Below are 15,825 nucleotides of genomic sequence, written 5' to 3'. Positions count from 1 at the left end.
ATTTCTAAACCCTGTCTTTTTTTTTCAAACGGGCACATGGGGAAGAAGGGAGGGAGGGGAAGTTACGCTAACAACTCTCTGTTTATTTCATGCAGTATTGTTGTTGATTTGTTATATGGTAGCACCTAGAAGCGCACTGCGCTAGGTACTGTACGTAGACATAGCAAGAGACGGTCTCTGCTCCAAAGAGATTACAGTCTAAATAGACAAGACAGGCACGGGGTGGGGCGAGAGGGAGCGTTCTTTCCCCTTTTGCAAATGAGGAACGCAGGAATAGAGATGTGAAGTGAGTTGCCCAAAGTCATGCAGGGAATTGGTGGCAGAGTGGGAATTGAAACCACATCTGCTGAGTCTCAGTCCAGTGCTTTATCCACTAGCTCTGTAGTTTGCTTCCTTCCTTCAGAAGTCTGCACTTCCTTCTGAAATGAAATAACCAAAGAAAAATGTATTTGGCATCATTTGAACAGCGGTAAGGTTTTGCTTCTATTTGCTCTTTACAATGCTGAGCCAATACGAGCTGGTTGGCACTTAGGTTTTACTGGCAGAACTATTTCAGTTAGGGGTCTGACTCTCTTTCTTCTTTACCAGGATAGTTACACTGGTAAATGCCATAGCGTGGGTGAAGTTTTACTGGTGTGAAGGTGCCTTAAACGTGTATAGCTTGTCCTCGCACAGGAAGGAGAATAGCTGTATGCAGTTGTATGTATCTTTGTACCAGAATCGCTTGGTCCAGGGTAGGGGGTTTTATCGCTGTAACTACACTGGCTTGGTTAAATCGGCACAGTTTGCAGTGCGGACAGGGCCTCGGTAAGGGAAGAGAGCAAGCCATTTCTCGAAGCTACGCTGTGATAGCTCCGGTGGTGTGGAATGAGGTGCCGTCCGGCTGCAGGGTGTTTCACCAAGGGAGCATTTAAACAGAGACTCTCCTACCTGGGCACGATCCAAGGTGTCCATTGTGGCCCCTAGAGCCCTTCATGGTTTTGGTTCCTCCTGTGGTGTTGTGCTTTCCCTTGCTGTCCTGCCTGGCTTCAGCCTAACGGCCAGTCTCCGTGGGGATCCTAGTCCCTGTCCTGTTGTGTGGCTGCCATTTTATCCGATTTCCCGCCTGAATCAGCCGCGTGGCCACCGTCACACCATTGCAGTGCACAACCCCTCCTCTCACCGGGAGGTCACCGGGAATGCTCTGTGAGTTGGCCAGTGGTGACTGCTGCCCTCAGGGGCACCGGAACCTTGCGGGTCCGGGCAACACATGTTCTGTGTTTTCACTGTCTTGGGTCTCCTGCGGGGCAGCATGAGGTGGGGTGGGGAGCTCACAGGCTGCTGTCTTGCTTCTCTGTGCCCGTGGCTCTCCTGGCTGCGAAGTCCAGCACGCTGCTGAGTACATGGGGCCTGGATTATTCTGAGACCAAGCTGTCTGAACAGCAGGACAATGGGACCAGAGTTTCCCCTTCCCCTGTGTCACCATCAGAGTTCACCATAGTCTGTGGATGAAATCTCTGGCACAGGAGAGCTGAGGGCACCAGCCACTACCAGCGCTGCAATCTCCTGTCCCAGGAATTTCATCCGCGAGCTGTGCGGGGCAAAGGGAGGTTTAGATCCCATTTTTGTGCTGTTCCGAGTGTTTCAAGTCCCGTGCACGGCTGTTGCGGAGGCAAAGTGGTTTCTTCTCCTCCGTGTTCGCACCTGCGAGGTTTCCGGTGGAGAATCTGGGTCGCTGTCATCTAGAAACAGCCGAGTGTTTCTTGCTGTGATAAATCTCCAAGGTTTTCTAGGGCAGAATGTTGCTTTGGGGTGGCTGGTTCTGTGGGGCCAGATGGGTAGCAGGAGCGGATCAAAACCTTTCATTTGAATGCCTCACGTTTGCAAGGCTTGCTCATTCTGTTCCCCTTGCTGACTCCCATCAGGTTGGCTGCAGTCTGCTGTGGGATGGGCGAGGCAGCGGAGAACAAGTACGTGTCCCAGCTCCAGGATGTTTATAACAGCTGCGATACCACGGGCACGGGGTATCTGGACAAAGAGGAGCTGACAGAGCTGTGCCGCAAACTCCATCTGGAGCGGCAGCTGCCTGTACTTCTGCAAACTCTCCTGGGACACGACCACTTTGCCAGGGTGAGTAGCTGCGTGCGACACATGCCACTGTGCAAAGGTTAATTTCTTTCAAAGAGAACGTGCAAATAAATAAATGAAACTCAGAAAGTTCTTAAATACCACAGATTAGTACCGGTCTATCTGTACCTTAATGCCGGAGCTACGTACTGACGGACACGAGTTTAGGCTCTGGGCCCAGGACTGTGTAACTGCTGGCGGGGTCTGTAGGTGAAGTGCAGTAAACTGACTTAAAAGAGGCAGAATGAAAAGCTTGTTGGCTATTAATAGCATAGCTGTGCGGTTAGGTTGACTGTGTAGGTCACATGCTGTTGGAAAGCACTTGGGCTGGGTTGGGCCCTGTATTATTTAATGGCTTTGTTCCAACTCTTCTGGTTTTAGAAACATTAGTGTCTGCTTTTGTGGGACCCAGGCGAAAGTACGGATGCCTTTAACCCAACAGTGGATTGTCTCAATGAGAGAAGTTCCTTACCTGACTGCTCACCTGTGCCATGGTGCTTGGCTGCGTGGGGAGGAGGGGGGCACTGGCAGCTCCAGGGACTCCTGCTGCTGGTGGGGTTGGAGTGAGCCCCACAGCCAGCTCTGAAGTTTGCCTGCCTTGGAATGGAGGGGGTTCAATAGGCAGATTTTCCAGAAAATCCCACTGCGAGCCAGGAGCCTTCTGCTGCTCACGCCCTGCCTGAATGGAACCTAGCTCCCATCGTGGTAGCACCTGAGAGGAACTGCCAGGCTGGATCATACTTGGGGTCTGTCTAATCCTGTCTCCACTAGTGCCTTGCGCTAGCTGCTTCAGGGGACGGTGCGAGAGCTTTGGAGCAGGCAGATGAGGAAACTTCTATATGCTTTTCAGAAAACCTTTTCCACTGCAGCACCACCATGTTCTTGCTATCGATTAACATGTCTGATCCTGTCTGAGTCCTGCTAAGCTCTTGACCTCCATGATACCTTGTGGCATACAGTTCCACAGGCTTAGCACATATCATGTGGAAAGAGTAGTGACTTTCATGTTAAATCTGTTGCTTTTCAGTTTCATTGCCCATAGTAGTCCCCTTGCTCCTGTGTTGAGAGCGTGAGGGAAATAAAACCTCATTCTGCAGGGTTTAAGCCAATCGCTAACTATTAGGTATTGGTTTGAGTCTTCCATGGGGGCTGATTACACCACATGTGCCTAGTGTGTGGTTCTTACACCTTCCTCTGTAGCATCCAGTACTGGGCCCAGTGGGAGACGAGATGGGGGAAAGATGGCTTGTGTCTCTGGCCTTGCTGCACATGGCATCCGTGACCCAGCTGCTCCTGCCCGTAACACCCCTGCCGTTCCAGCTCACCCCAGTTCAGTTCCACTGCTGCTCTTCTAGCTGGCCCTGTTGGGGCAGTGCTACTGGGAAGAGTACTGGGGTTTGTCTACACATAGAGTTATACTGGTTTTCCTAAGGGCTCGTCTAGTCTACGGACCATAGGCTACATAGCTAGGCTGGCAGAGCCCCCGCCAGGGGAAATGCAGCATAAGCCCATAGGAGGAGTTCTCCCCACATAGCTACCCATCTCCCCAAAGGATGTTAGGTATGCGACAGAAGCACTCTTCTGCTGGTCTAGTTGTGGTTACACTGGGGGTTTTGCTGGCATAGCTCTGTTGGCTGGGGCAGGGGGTTCCTAGCCGACATAGTTATGCCGGTAAAACTTTGCAGTGTAGATGAGGCCTTAAAATGGAATCTTACCATCAGTTTATCTAGCCCAGTACAAAAGGCTGCGTGGAAGGACTCATAAATCAGTACAAACCTGGTTGAGTCAATTACGACTTGATCATGAGCCAGTTAAGCTCAAGCAAAAGTAGCTCCTCAAACCAAAATGAGTGTCCACACAGGATTGCAGCAATTTAACTAAACCAGTGCAACCAGTGTGAATGAGGCTTCCGCTCCCTGCTCCCACCTGTGTTCTCCTTCAGCACTGTTTGGCTTGGGAAGAGGAGAGGATCGCAGAGTACTGTAACTCTGATCTCTTTAGAATTGAAGCCACTAGTTCCCAGTGGATCTGGGACAGTCCCTATGGGCCTGATCCAAAGCCCATTGACATTAATGGACGTTGCTTTATTGACTCCAGTGGGCTTTGGATCAGGCCCTCTCTAGAGCATCATGTTAGCTCGGCTAAAGAATTGTAATTGTTGGAACTCTTGTGGGGAGAGGGAGGGAGAAGAAAAAAGAGCAGATTGCTTTATATTGGGGTAAATGGAATGTCTCTCCCTCCCCCCCCCCCCCCAAAAAAAATCCTCTTCTCCCAGTGTTTTCTTGTGATTAAAATGCTATGCTGTATTTTTCATGCTGACAAAAGCATCATTAAACTACATGGGTCCAGTCAATTTATGAATGGCAGTAGATCGCCATCCCGCAGTCAGTCATACTCCCCTGCAAGCATGTGCAGAGACACTGGGGTTTCACTGAGGGGAAATACAGGACTCAGAAGTCTGGCTTCCGCAGCAAGTTGGCGGGGAAAAGCTCGGTGTGTTCCAGGCCTCTGGGTTTCCGCGTGGCAGCTATACATTCCTTCCACCTACGCCTGTGCTCAGGGTGTAGTGAGATGCGGGAGCGGAGGCACCAGGGTGATATATGTATGCTGGAGGCTGGGCGATAGCCTGACCTGTTTGAAGTCCATGCTACAGCTCCCATTAACTTCAGTGGGGTCACGATTTTACCCTAGGGTTTTCTTTTTGCAGGAGGTAGTACAAACTGGCTTTCAGTGTTGGTTTACATGAGTTTGCGTCCCCTGAGTTTCACTCTTGAGTTCAAACAAACCTAAAGCTCAGATGAACTGCAGCTTTCATGGTTTCAGCGTAGAACCATAAATCAGTCTGGTACTATTTTAACTAGGTCCCAGGCTTGTGAACCTTTTGATAAGTTTGGGGTAAGGTTTTCGGATTTTTTAAGTTTTTTGTCTGTAAAAAAATCTGTGCGTCCGGACTTTCCTGCAGTTGTTGGGTGATTGTTGGTGTTTTCCCTTTTTATAGATATCCCAAAATCATTGTAAGCAAAATTGTTAACTTCTGGTTGGCTAATTATCTCAGCTTCTGAAAAGTAACATTCCAAAGCCACTGACTTGATTTGCCTGCCCCGAGGACTGTGAGAGGAAAGATAGCTAAACAGTGATATCACATCCTGGTTTTGGTGGTTTTTTTTAAATGATTGCAAAACTTTTGATTACATTCATTTGCTCGCTGTTCAGTTCAAGGAAACAAATGCAATTTCTGCTTTTATCAGCAGAAAAGACATTGCTATAAACTGATTATTATTTAATTAGAATGGAAGTGATCATAAAATGATATATTTCATGATTCTGAGGAAAGGAAGGAGTGAGAGCAGCAGAATAAGGACAATGGACTTCAAAAAAGCAGCCTTTAACAAACTCGGAGAACTGGTAGGTAAGGTCTCCTGGGAAGAAAATCTAAGGGATAAAGGAGTTCAGGAGAGGTGGCAGTTTCTCAAAGAGACAATATTAAAGGCACAATCGCAAGCTAACCTGAGGTGACACAAAGGTAGAAAGAATAGTAAGAGGCCAGTATGGTACCATTAGGAGTTCTTTAATGACCTGAGAATCAGAAAGGAATTCTACAAAAAGTGGAAATGTGGATGAATTGCTAAGGAGGAGTACAAAAGACTAGCACAAGCATGTAGGGACAAAATCAGAAAGGCTAATGCACAAAGTGAGTTATGCCAAGCAAGGGTCATAAAAGGCAAGAAGAGGTACTTTAAATACATTAGGAGTGAGAGAAAGATGAAGGAAAGTGTTAGGCCCTCTACTTAGTGGGGAAGGAGAGCTAATGATTGATGATGTCAAGAAGGCTGAGGTGTCTAATGATTATTTTGCTTCAGTTGTCACCGAAAAGGTTAACAGTGACCAGACACTCAACACAATTAATATTAACAAGGGAGAAGGAACACAAGCCAAAATAGGGAGAGAACAGATTAAAGAATATTTAGTTGAGTTAGATGTATTTGAGTTGGTGGGGCCTGCTGAAATTCATCCTAGGGTAGTTTGTTCCCCTTTTTAAAGCTAGGTACTAAGTTTGCCCTTCTGCAGTCCTCTGGGACCTCACCCACCCCCAGTAAGTTCCTCAAGATAATTGCCAACAGTTCCAAGATTAGGAACCAGCTGAAACAAAGTGCACACCTGGAATTATAGACCAGTCATCTTAACTCTGATCTCTGGAAAGATACCAGAACAAATAAACAGACATTTTGTGAGCACCTAGAGGATAATAAGGTTATAAGGAATAGCCAGTAGGAATTTGTTAAGAACCAATCATGCCAAACAACCTAATTTTCTTCTTTGACAGGGTTATTGGCCTAGTGGATAGGGGAGAAGCAGTAGATATGTTATATTTTGAGTTTAGTAAGGTGTCTGATGCAGTCCCACAAGCAAACTAGGGAAATGTCTAGATGAAATTACTTTGAGGTGGGTGCACAACTAGTTGAAAGAATCAGAGTATTTATCAATGGCTCACTGTCGAACTGGGAGGGCATATCTAGTGGAGTCCTGCAGGGATCAGTCTTGTGTCTGGTATGTAAGACACAGGAGGTCACTGTCCTGCTCTACTCAGCACTGGGGAGGCCTCAGCTGGAGCGCTGTGTCCAGTTCTGGGCAGCGCACTCCAGGAAGGAGGGGGATAAATTGGAGAGAGAAAAATGATCAAAGGTTTAGAAAACTTGAGCTATGAGGAAAGGTTAAAAACACTGAACACGTTTAGTTTTGAGAAAAGAAGAGTGAGGGGGGACCTGATACCAGTCTTCAAAGATGTTAAGGGCCATTATACAGCAGACGGTGATCAGTTGTTCCCCATGTCCACTAAAGGTAGGACAAGAAGTAATAGGCTTAATCTGCAACATCCCAAGACAGGAAACTGGGGAGGTTTAGGTTAGCTACCAGGAAAAACTCTCTAACTATTTATGGCAGTTACGCTCTGGAACAGGCTTCCAAGGGAGGCTGGGGAATCCCCGTCATTGGAGGTTTTTAAGAACCGGTTGGACAAAGCCCTGCCAAGAGGGTCTAGGGTTACTTGGCCCAGCCTCCATGCAGGGATCTGGAATCCATGGTGTCTTGAAGTCCCTTCCAGCCCAACATGTTTATGATTCTATGAATTTAGTTGACCTCTCTCACAGTTTCTCTCTCTCTCTTTCTCCAAGTACGTCAACGACTGTCTTCTGTTTTACTTTAATTGCATGCATGTTTGAACACGATCAAGAGTGAGATCTCTGAGAACATAGGGATGCTCTGATGCAAACAAAATGCATTTTAAAAAACTGTAAGGATAGAGGGGACCTGCCATGTTTGTGGGGATTGGACTGAGGGGAAAGAGCTGAATAGCTAGTTCTGTGTTCCAGCAACTAGATGTGCCCGTATTTGTTACTGCAACTAACAACGATGGAAGTACGCTACCTAAATGCTTCTACTAAAATGACCAGAGGTGAAATAGTGTGCTCTATTAACCTCTTAAATAATCAGTGTAGAACATATGTATTAACATTCCCTTTAGATAGATGGGTCAGTGAATGCTTCTCAGAAGTCCTGTTTCAAGCTGTTTGCTTCTGAGATGGTCTAGCAGTAATTCAGGTTGGGAATGTTTCGTTCTCAGCCTCAAGGGCTGAAAGCTACGAATCTGGAGTACAACGGGCAGTAGAGGCTGAATTGTCAGCAGGGTCCACAGAAAATACCAGGTTCTGCTTACATATTCTAGCTTCAGTCAGTATTTAGTTGTCTGTATTATATACTGCTACGTGTATTGTGGTAATGCCTCCGAGGCTCAGTCAGGATCAGACCCTGTTGTCTGTATATGTCGCATTGTAGTTTTCCTTCGGTGTTGGCTTCTTTAGGGAAAAGGTGTGCTGGCCAACATGTTAACATCCTAGTGTAGACATGTTCTAGCAGGATACCTGTCCAGGATAAACCCTTGACTCCCCCAGGGCTTACCGTGACCAGCTAATGCAGGTTAAAACTGCCCTCTGCCTTGTCTGCATTAAGATGTTAGCTCCTGTTCACTAGCATGTGTTTAAAAACACCCCATTTTTCCTTAGTGTAGACGTGGCCTTTGAGAAGAAGATGAGCTAGTTATTATCCAGCAGACTGAGTTCCAGTAGCCTGGTAATGGATGCCCAAGGCAGAGTAAGCCAGCAGAACCCAGGCTGCAGGTCCCAGACAGTGCAGTGTAAGATTTCTAGCGGCCTGCACCCAGCGTCTCCTATCAGACACTGCAATAGCCGAGGCGAACCCCCCAGGTTATCTCTGAGTGATGGAGGAGGACAGCGCATTGCTTCTGCACATAGCAGGCTCCCAGCAGAAGCACGAAACGAGGCTTGTGAGGCTGAACTGAGTACGAGTGACCGCCCCAGGTGTCTGATGGGAGGCCCGGTATGCGTGTTCAGCATCTTTTCCTGTCTCCACTAGGTAAACTTTGAAGAGTTTAAAGAAGGTTTCGTGGCAGTGCTGTCCTCCAACATTGACCTGGCCATTTCCGACGAGGAGAGCAGCTACTTGGAACCAGGTGCTGGGAGACTTTGCAGCTGGTTGTTCAGTTTTTTTCCCTCTGCTTCTGCTGCCAGTTGAAAGCCTTACCTGCTGGTGCATTGACGAATTGCCAAGACAGAGAGGAAGGATGGTCCAGTGGTTAGGGCACTGGCCTGGAACGAGAGAGTTGTGGGTTTGATTCCCTGCTCTGGCACGGACTTCCCATGCGACCTTGGGCAGGTCTCTCTGTGCCCCAGTTCCCTGTCTGTAAGACGGGGATCACAGCACTGCCCTACCTCCCCGGGGTGCTGAGGGTAAATACATTGAACACTGCGAGGTGCTCAGATACCACACTAGGTCCTTCCTAGATCTTAAGGGACCACTGTGATCATCTAGTCTGACTGGATTTGTCTAGCTTCAACTTCTAGCTGGTGGAGCTTGTTAGACCTTTGTCTTCTAGACTGAATATCCCTTTTATTATCCAATTTCTGATCCCCAGGTGGGATCTGAATGATCATGTCACCCCTAACTTCTGTCTTTGATAAGCCAAGTAGATTGAGCTTCCTGAGTCTTTCACTAAAAGATTGGAAAACATGCCTTATAATTTTTGTCAGGGCTCTCCTCTGAACTCTCTCCAATTCATCAGCATCCTTCTTGAATTATGGATGCCACAGCAGCCTAGTAGAGGTTGCACCAGTGCCCAAGACAGAGGCAATGGGACCAGATCAGTACCTAAGATAGGCAGTTTTTTAATTGTTTGTTATGCTTTGTGGCCGGGTGGGGTGTGAATTTTGCACTGAGTGACTTGGCAACTTCAGCAAAGTGAGGGCTAGCAACAAAAGGGTTAATTCAGGATTGTTAAATCCCACTCATAGCTTCAGTATTGGGCTTTTCCAGACAAATAGCCTCTGTCGGTAACTGGCCACCTGCCCAGGTGTGTCCTTTCTGGGGTGGCCAGGGATGCAGCAGGGTAACGGAAGATTCACAACTTCAGCTGTACGTGTCACATTAGCATGCCCAGATATTCCTCATTTTGTCTCATTGAGGCAGGACTGGACGTACACCGTCCCATACACTTGTACAGTGGGCAACGGGCCCACGGTGTGTGAGACTGGTGGAGCACAGCAGGACATGAGCTTTGATGCTCTCCCAACCAGCGCATTATAGCTAGGATTGTTTAGAATGGGGGAAAAGGTTATGTCTAGAAGCGGTGGGCTGGAGGCAGGAATCGCTGGGGGCAGTTGTCTGGCCTGTGTTAGTTAGACAGAAGGTCAGACTAGATGGTCACATTGGTCCCTTCGGGCCTGCGAATCTCTGGATCACTTGATCCTTCAAACACTGGAATACTCTTGTAATAGGGCCGGGAGAATGGCCTCAGGGGTAGGGCACAGAACTGGGGAGATAGGCTTCAGTTCCCAGCTCTGCCCCAAACTTCCTGCATGACCTTGGGCCAGTCGCTTAATCTACCCTGTGCTTCACTTCTCCCTTTGACAGGTGGGGACTGTCCTTCCCTACCTCGCCGGGTGCTGTCCAAAAAAAACCATTGTGAAGCTTTTGGGCGGGCAGTGGTGAGGGCTAAGTGCGGGCCAGAAGGCTAGAATACTGCAGCACGCAAGCACGGCTGGAGTTCAGCAAATATCAGCCGCTACAATTTGCTTCTTGCGCGCCCTGCACCGTGGCTGCCTCTGGTCACACCACGTACCGAGGTTTGAGTTTGCTACCTGCTTATGTGACAACAAGTGGTCCTTTGGCTCAGGCAATAGACACCTGTTTTAAGATCCTGAGGTCCCAGGTTTGGTCCCTGCACATGATGATGTGATCAGGGACACCATTACTCAAAGCTCATTGCTGCTTAAATAAGAGCGGAAAAGGGGAACTCTTTCTGTTTACTTGGTACGCGTGTGAATCCTAATGCGGGAGAAGGCAGAGTGAGTCACTCTTCAGACTGGCCGTTCTCTCTGTGGGTCTATGATTTGTGTGTCCAAATAGAAAGCTATTTGGCCTTTAGAGAGAGCAAGGGAGCAATGCTGTGGTTCCGCAGTGAAAGTCACTGTGCTAGGAGCTCTGTGTATTCTCAGTCTGAGCAGCACGGTCTTTTTTGGTTTTAAATAAGCAGCAGAGTTTGAAAAGAAATTCTTCTAGACATCTGTGTGTCCCAGACTGCGATTGATTTTTTTCCCACCTAGCTGTCCCAGATGATGTCAAGCCCAAGTACGTGAATGGGGCTAAGTGGTATGGCCGCTGGACGAAGCCAGAGCTCCAAGAAACCGAGGTGGAAACCACCAAGTATTTACAAGATCAGCAAGTTAAAGCCAGTGTGAAAAGTCAGCTGAGACGCTCGGCATCTCTGGAGAGTGCGGAGGTAGGAATGACTCATTCCCCCGCTCCTTGGAGCAGGCTGGCCAGATTTAACTCAGCCTTCTTGCTTGATTGCAAGTAATGTTTAAACAGAAGGCCGCATTCATGGTGGTCTAACCTGTTCTGAATGGTTACCTGTGGCAATCCTTAAGAAGTGCCGATCTGCACTGGGCATGGATTACAAAGCCCAGTGCTAGAGCGGGTCGTAGAAAGAATGCTGCACAGGTACCAGGCAGAGTTGATACAGGTGCCATTTGGACATTGGTGGGGCACCCTGGGAGCCTATTGTGCATGGCAGAGTCTGCACACGGTCCCTGTCCCCCAGAGCCTGCAGCCAGACAGCAGTACCGTACCCCTGGTTTTGGTCACCCCTATGGTTACCAAATTCTGGTTACCCCTGTGGGAAGAGATTCCCCCTTTTGTACAATGAATTAAATGGAAGGAAATAAAATTTATTGGAAAAAAATTTCCTCGATTCATGAAGTGCCCCAGCTGGAAAGATAATGGACAAAAGTCAGGGACATTCCAACTTGGCTGCCTCGCTGCGCCCTACCCCACGTCCATAGAAGTCACAGGGCACTGGAGTGGAGCTCAGGTCCCTTCCACTCTCAGGGCCCCCGTTTTCCCTCCCGCCCCTCTCCTGTCCCTGTAGGATGTCAGCTGTTCGGGGCAAAGGCTGTCTCTCGCTACCTACCTACTCCAATGGTGCCCTAAAGGTGCTTCTGTGATACAAATAACAATTCAAGCAAGAGCAGGCCACTCTGTAAGAGCTATTAACGGGGGTTCTAAGTGAGTTAAACTATCGCACCTAGGACCCCCCTATGGACGTTGTGCTTCAAAACCCATTTAATGGACAGTAGCTTTGCCCCTCTTTGTGGGACAGGAGGATCGGCATGGGGTTGAGAATGCGGGTTGTCATTGCTTGTGCTGTCTCCAGGGAGAGCTCTGGTTAATGAAAAACAGACGATGCGTCAACTGGATGCATTATTTTTAAAGAAAATATAAACAGAGTCTAAGAAAAGAAATGTAGATTGCTTATATCATGCTGCTTAGAACATGCTGCTTCACGAGACCATTCTCTCTTAAAATAAAAATACAGGGCAAGGAGAACGTGAACAAATTCATCCTTGGACAGAAAACTATTTTGAGAGAAAACAAATGTTACCCTCCCCCATGGCTGAGTGGGCAGAGCAGCTCCCCTGCTGGTCCAAAAATGCAGCTCCATGGCTTGGCCCCAGTCCTGCAGGCTGCCCTGCATGGGTGGATCCCTGCACACAGTGCCTCTCCCTCCCCCCCCGCCCCGAGCCCTGCTGGGGGCAGACTCAGGGCCCTTTGCTTAGTTGTTTTGCTCTGGTGTCTGATTTCCTTTTAGCAGAATGGTTTTGTTCTTTGTTGTTACATTCTTCACGTCCCACTGTTACATCTGCCATTCTTGTAAGTTGCCTTAACAATTTTTTTAAGTTTAAAAAAAAAAGAAAGACAGATCAGCAGAGACTGGCTTGTGTGTAGGGAAAAAACGATTGACGGCTTTTCAAAGAGCATTCATCGAACACTACTTTCTTTTAAAATGCCCCTGTGTGTTCCCCTCTGTCTTACCCCACGGGAACCAAGTGACCAGTCATTTGTGAACCCGTCCCAGGGCACCTTAACAGACAAAGAGTTGCCCAGTGGTTACGTGCTGCTGGGACTTGGGAGACCCAGGTTCAATTCCCAGCTCTGTTGCAGACTCTTGGTGTGACCTTGGGCCAGGCACTTACCCTCTCTGTGCCTCAGTTCCCATCCATACAAGGAGGATCATCACCCTGCCCCAGGGTGATGAGGATAAACACATTAAAGGCTGGATGCTGTAGCGATGGGGCCATATAAGCACCTAGGGAAGACAAATAATATAGGGCTGGCTCTTCAGAGGTCTGGTGCTCAGTCCTTCTGAAAATCAGACTTGTCTTTAATGTCTCTTGAAATGCGCTCCCAATAATTGAGTCCCAAAATTACTAGTTGCTCTTGATAATCTTGTCCAGAGGTTGTAGAACTGGTCAGTGTAACATCCTTTATTACTGGATAAGTAACACAAAACAGTGAGTTAATAACCTGATCTTTCTTTGGTGAATGTGTAGGGTTGTGGAATTATGATGTTACAGATAAATTATAATCAAGACTTTGTATATTAAATGTACAGCTAAAAATAAGATGAACGATCATTTTGTATTTGATAATAGGGATTTTAAATGGTTGACTGTCTCTGATGACTCATGTCAGCCCTTTTCACTTACCCTAAATCACAAACCATTATTCCACCCACCAGAATTTCTCTGTGATACTTAATCCTGTTCATACATTGTTTCTGCAGAGCCTTAAATCAGATGAAGAAGTGGAAAGTGCTAAAGAACCACAGAATGAAATGTTCCCGGCACAAGGTAGAAAATCAGTGCTCCTCTGTGTAAAATGCTTTTGGGGTTAACAGGCTTTCTGAATGTTTATGGCCCAGATCCTTTGTGACTAGAAATCCAGTTATGCCAGCTGAAGAGCTGACCCTACGTTTTATTCCCGTCCCTCAGGAAGATCTGTTGGGGGGGCTCCTTTTTGCAGCATTGGTTTAGAAAAGATGAACATCATACTTTCCTTGTAGACACAACTCTGTTCGAGGTGATGCTGTGGTGATCTGAAGTGCAGTGAGCTTTGCCAGGCTTCAATTCTTCCTACAGCTGCCCTATTAATCTTCTAAAAATATCCAAGATGAACTCCTGCTATTTAATTAGGGAGCCCAGAATCGATGAGAAATGAGGATCTCTCTAATTAAGGTTATGACACCTTTCTAGTCTAATCCAAAATTTAATCCCAATCACCTCTTAGCTTCAATATCTTTGGTGCTCCCAACAATACATGTGATCTGTGGCCAGAGAATTTTCTTTGACAAAGTTTGGAGTTGAATCAGAAGCATCTGATTTAAGATCCCTGATAAGAAATTTGTAGGTTTTAAAAAATAAATGCTCTCCCTATAAACACACCTGATCTTTAGAATATAGGGTCCTAAGGACGAAGCTTTTCTTTGCCAAAAATTGAGGTTTTAAAATAGTGCCATGGAACAGTACTTAGAGGGCCCCGTCTAGCTCCCATTGATGTCAGGGGAGACGCTCCCGTTGAGTACAGTGGGAGTTGAGTCAGACCTGTAGTGAGCTCTTCCTGGTGGGCCCACGTACTCCTTAGGAACAGTAGTATCTCTCTGTTAGTGTAACCGATACATGGTTGATAATTTTAGGCCAAACGGGCACCTGGAATCCTGACCTATTTGGCAGCCCCCGGCAGACAGGCAGCCCTTGCTTTGGTATGACAGAGGGTCAGATTCGGGGCATCTGGGAAGAACTGGATGTAGGGAACACCGGCTACCTCAGCAAGTGCGAGCTGGCGACGGTCTGCAAGAATATTGGGCTCGAACAGCTGGAGCAGGAGGTGAGTTGGGGGTGGCCTGGAAATGAGCCCGTTGGGAAGGCAACCTGGTCAGTAAAAGCACATAGTCAGGGTAAATGGCTTTCAGAAATAAATCGTGACGCCTTCAGACGCTTGCAAATATGCTTCAAGAACATAGCCAGATCCTTAGCTGGTGTCAGTCAGTGCAGCTCCATTCATCTCGGCGGAGCTGTCTTGACTAGCTGAGGATCTGGTCTGTAATATGTATGAAGCAATTAACAGTAGCCTCTTTGAACCCAAAACCTGAATTCAGTACTGATTTCCAGCCAGCCTTGTGGCACACAGGGCATGTCTCTCATACAGTGCTGCAGTGACGCAGCTGCACCAGGGTAGCACTTTAGGGAAGACACTACTAACTCCCGGGAGAACTTCTCTCGTTGGCGTAGGTAAGTCCTTTGCACGAGCGGTGGTAGCTCTGTCGACAGGATTTTTCAATCCCTGAGTGACGTAGTTACGCTAAGGTAAGTTTGTGGTGTGAGCTTGGCCTGACACGTCTGCATGATCTGATACATTTACATCTGTGGGAAAAGACTATTTAATTAGCCAATTAGCAGTGCACCCTCTGCTCAGTTCAGCCCCAGTCCTGCAGTGTGGTCCACACCGGCAGACCCCTGCATGCGCATGGACACCCGATGAAGTCAATACCACATTGTCACAAATTCTTCTCTCTCCTGGGTATATAAACTAATATGAGATGGAATCAACCTACAGTTGTCCCAGCCCAATGGCTACATGGGGATTGTAGCTAAAGCACTGGAAGTTGGGAAATCTAGGTTCTAGGCTTAGTTCGGTGAAGTAGCTGGTTTGCAGAGCTGAGCTCGCATTCCCCAAGTGCATTTGTAAATACAGTGCGATGACCTGTGTCTGGTGTGTATTGTTTTTATCCCTAATTGGAGCAACTGATGTGGACTGCGTGTATCTACATGGAGTCACTACATGCCTTTGTATTTACTGGAGTTTCTCTTTTGGTGTGGAGAGGTGGAAGGGTTCATTCTTGTTTATTGTCGATTCTGTTCGTTATGTAAAAACAATAGGGAACTTTAAAAAAAAAGATGTTGGTTTCCAGTGAATGAGTCTGGGATCTTGCATGTGGCTGATGTTTCTGCTAACATTTTCCCCCAATGGTTTTCTGCAGGAACTAGAAGATTTATTTCGTAGGCTGGACAGAGATGGAGATGGCAGGGTGAGCTTTCAGGAGTTCGAGCTTGGCTTGTCCAGCCATGGGCCTGTTTCTTTTCCTGTTTTTTCCACGCCTGTCAAACAGCCCAGACAGCTGCCAGATCACCAGGTGAGTCCGAGGCAGGACTCCCAAGAGTCCTGGATATAACTCCGAATGTCAGGCCTGGCTAAAGAGCCTGGGAGCCAGTGGAAAGACTCCCATTGACTTCCCTGGGGTCTGGATCAAGC

At 47.6% G+C, this 15,825-nt stretch overlaps 1 protein-coding gene across 7 annotated transcripts in view; it reads left to right on the top strand.

Annotated features, from left to right (window-relative positions):
- NINL (ninein like) overlaps window positions 1–15,825 on the top strand; it is a gene marked incomplete at its 5' end in the record, with an annotated part of 70,759 nt that overhangs the window by 21,128 nt on the left and 33,806 nt on the right. For all 7 annotated transcript variants that reach the window (XM_084624042.1, XM_084624039.1, XM_084624044.1 and 4 more), the window contains 6 exons: window positions 1,905–2,109; window positions 8,536–8,632; window positions 10,782–10,957; window positions 13,301–13,367; window positions 14,210–14,400; window positions 15,554–15,706. In XM_084624042.1, coding sequence (XP_084480168.1) covers window positions 1,927–2,109; window positions 8,536–8,632; window positions 10,782–10,957; window positions 13,301–13,367; window positions 14,210–14,400; window positions 15,554–15,706 — 867 coding nt within the window. The remainder of the gene's footprint in view (window positions 1–1,904; window positions 2,110–8,535; window positions 8,633–10,781; window positions 10,958–13,300; window positions 13,368–14,209; window positions 14,401–15,553; window positions 15,707–15,825) is intronic.

The sequence above is a fragment of the Lepidochelys olivacea genome (assembly GCF_965140295.1).
Source record: "Lepidochelys olivacea isolate rLepOli2 genome assembly, chromosome: 3".
NCBI lineage: Eukaryota > Metazoa > Chordata > Testudines > Cheloniidae > Lepidochelys > Lepidochelys olivacea.
Note: the sequence above shows the minus strand (reverse complement) of the source record. Positions and strands in the feature narration are given on the sequence as shown.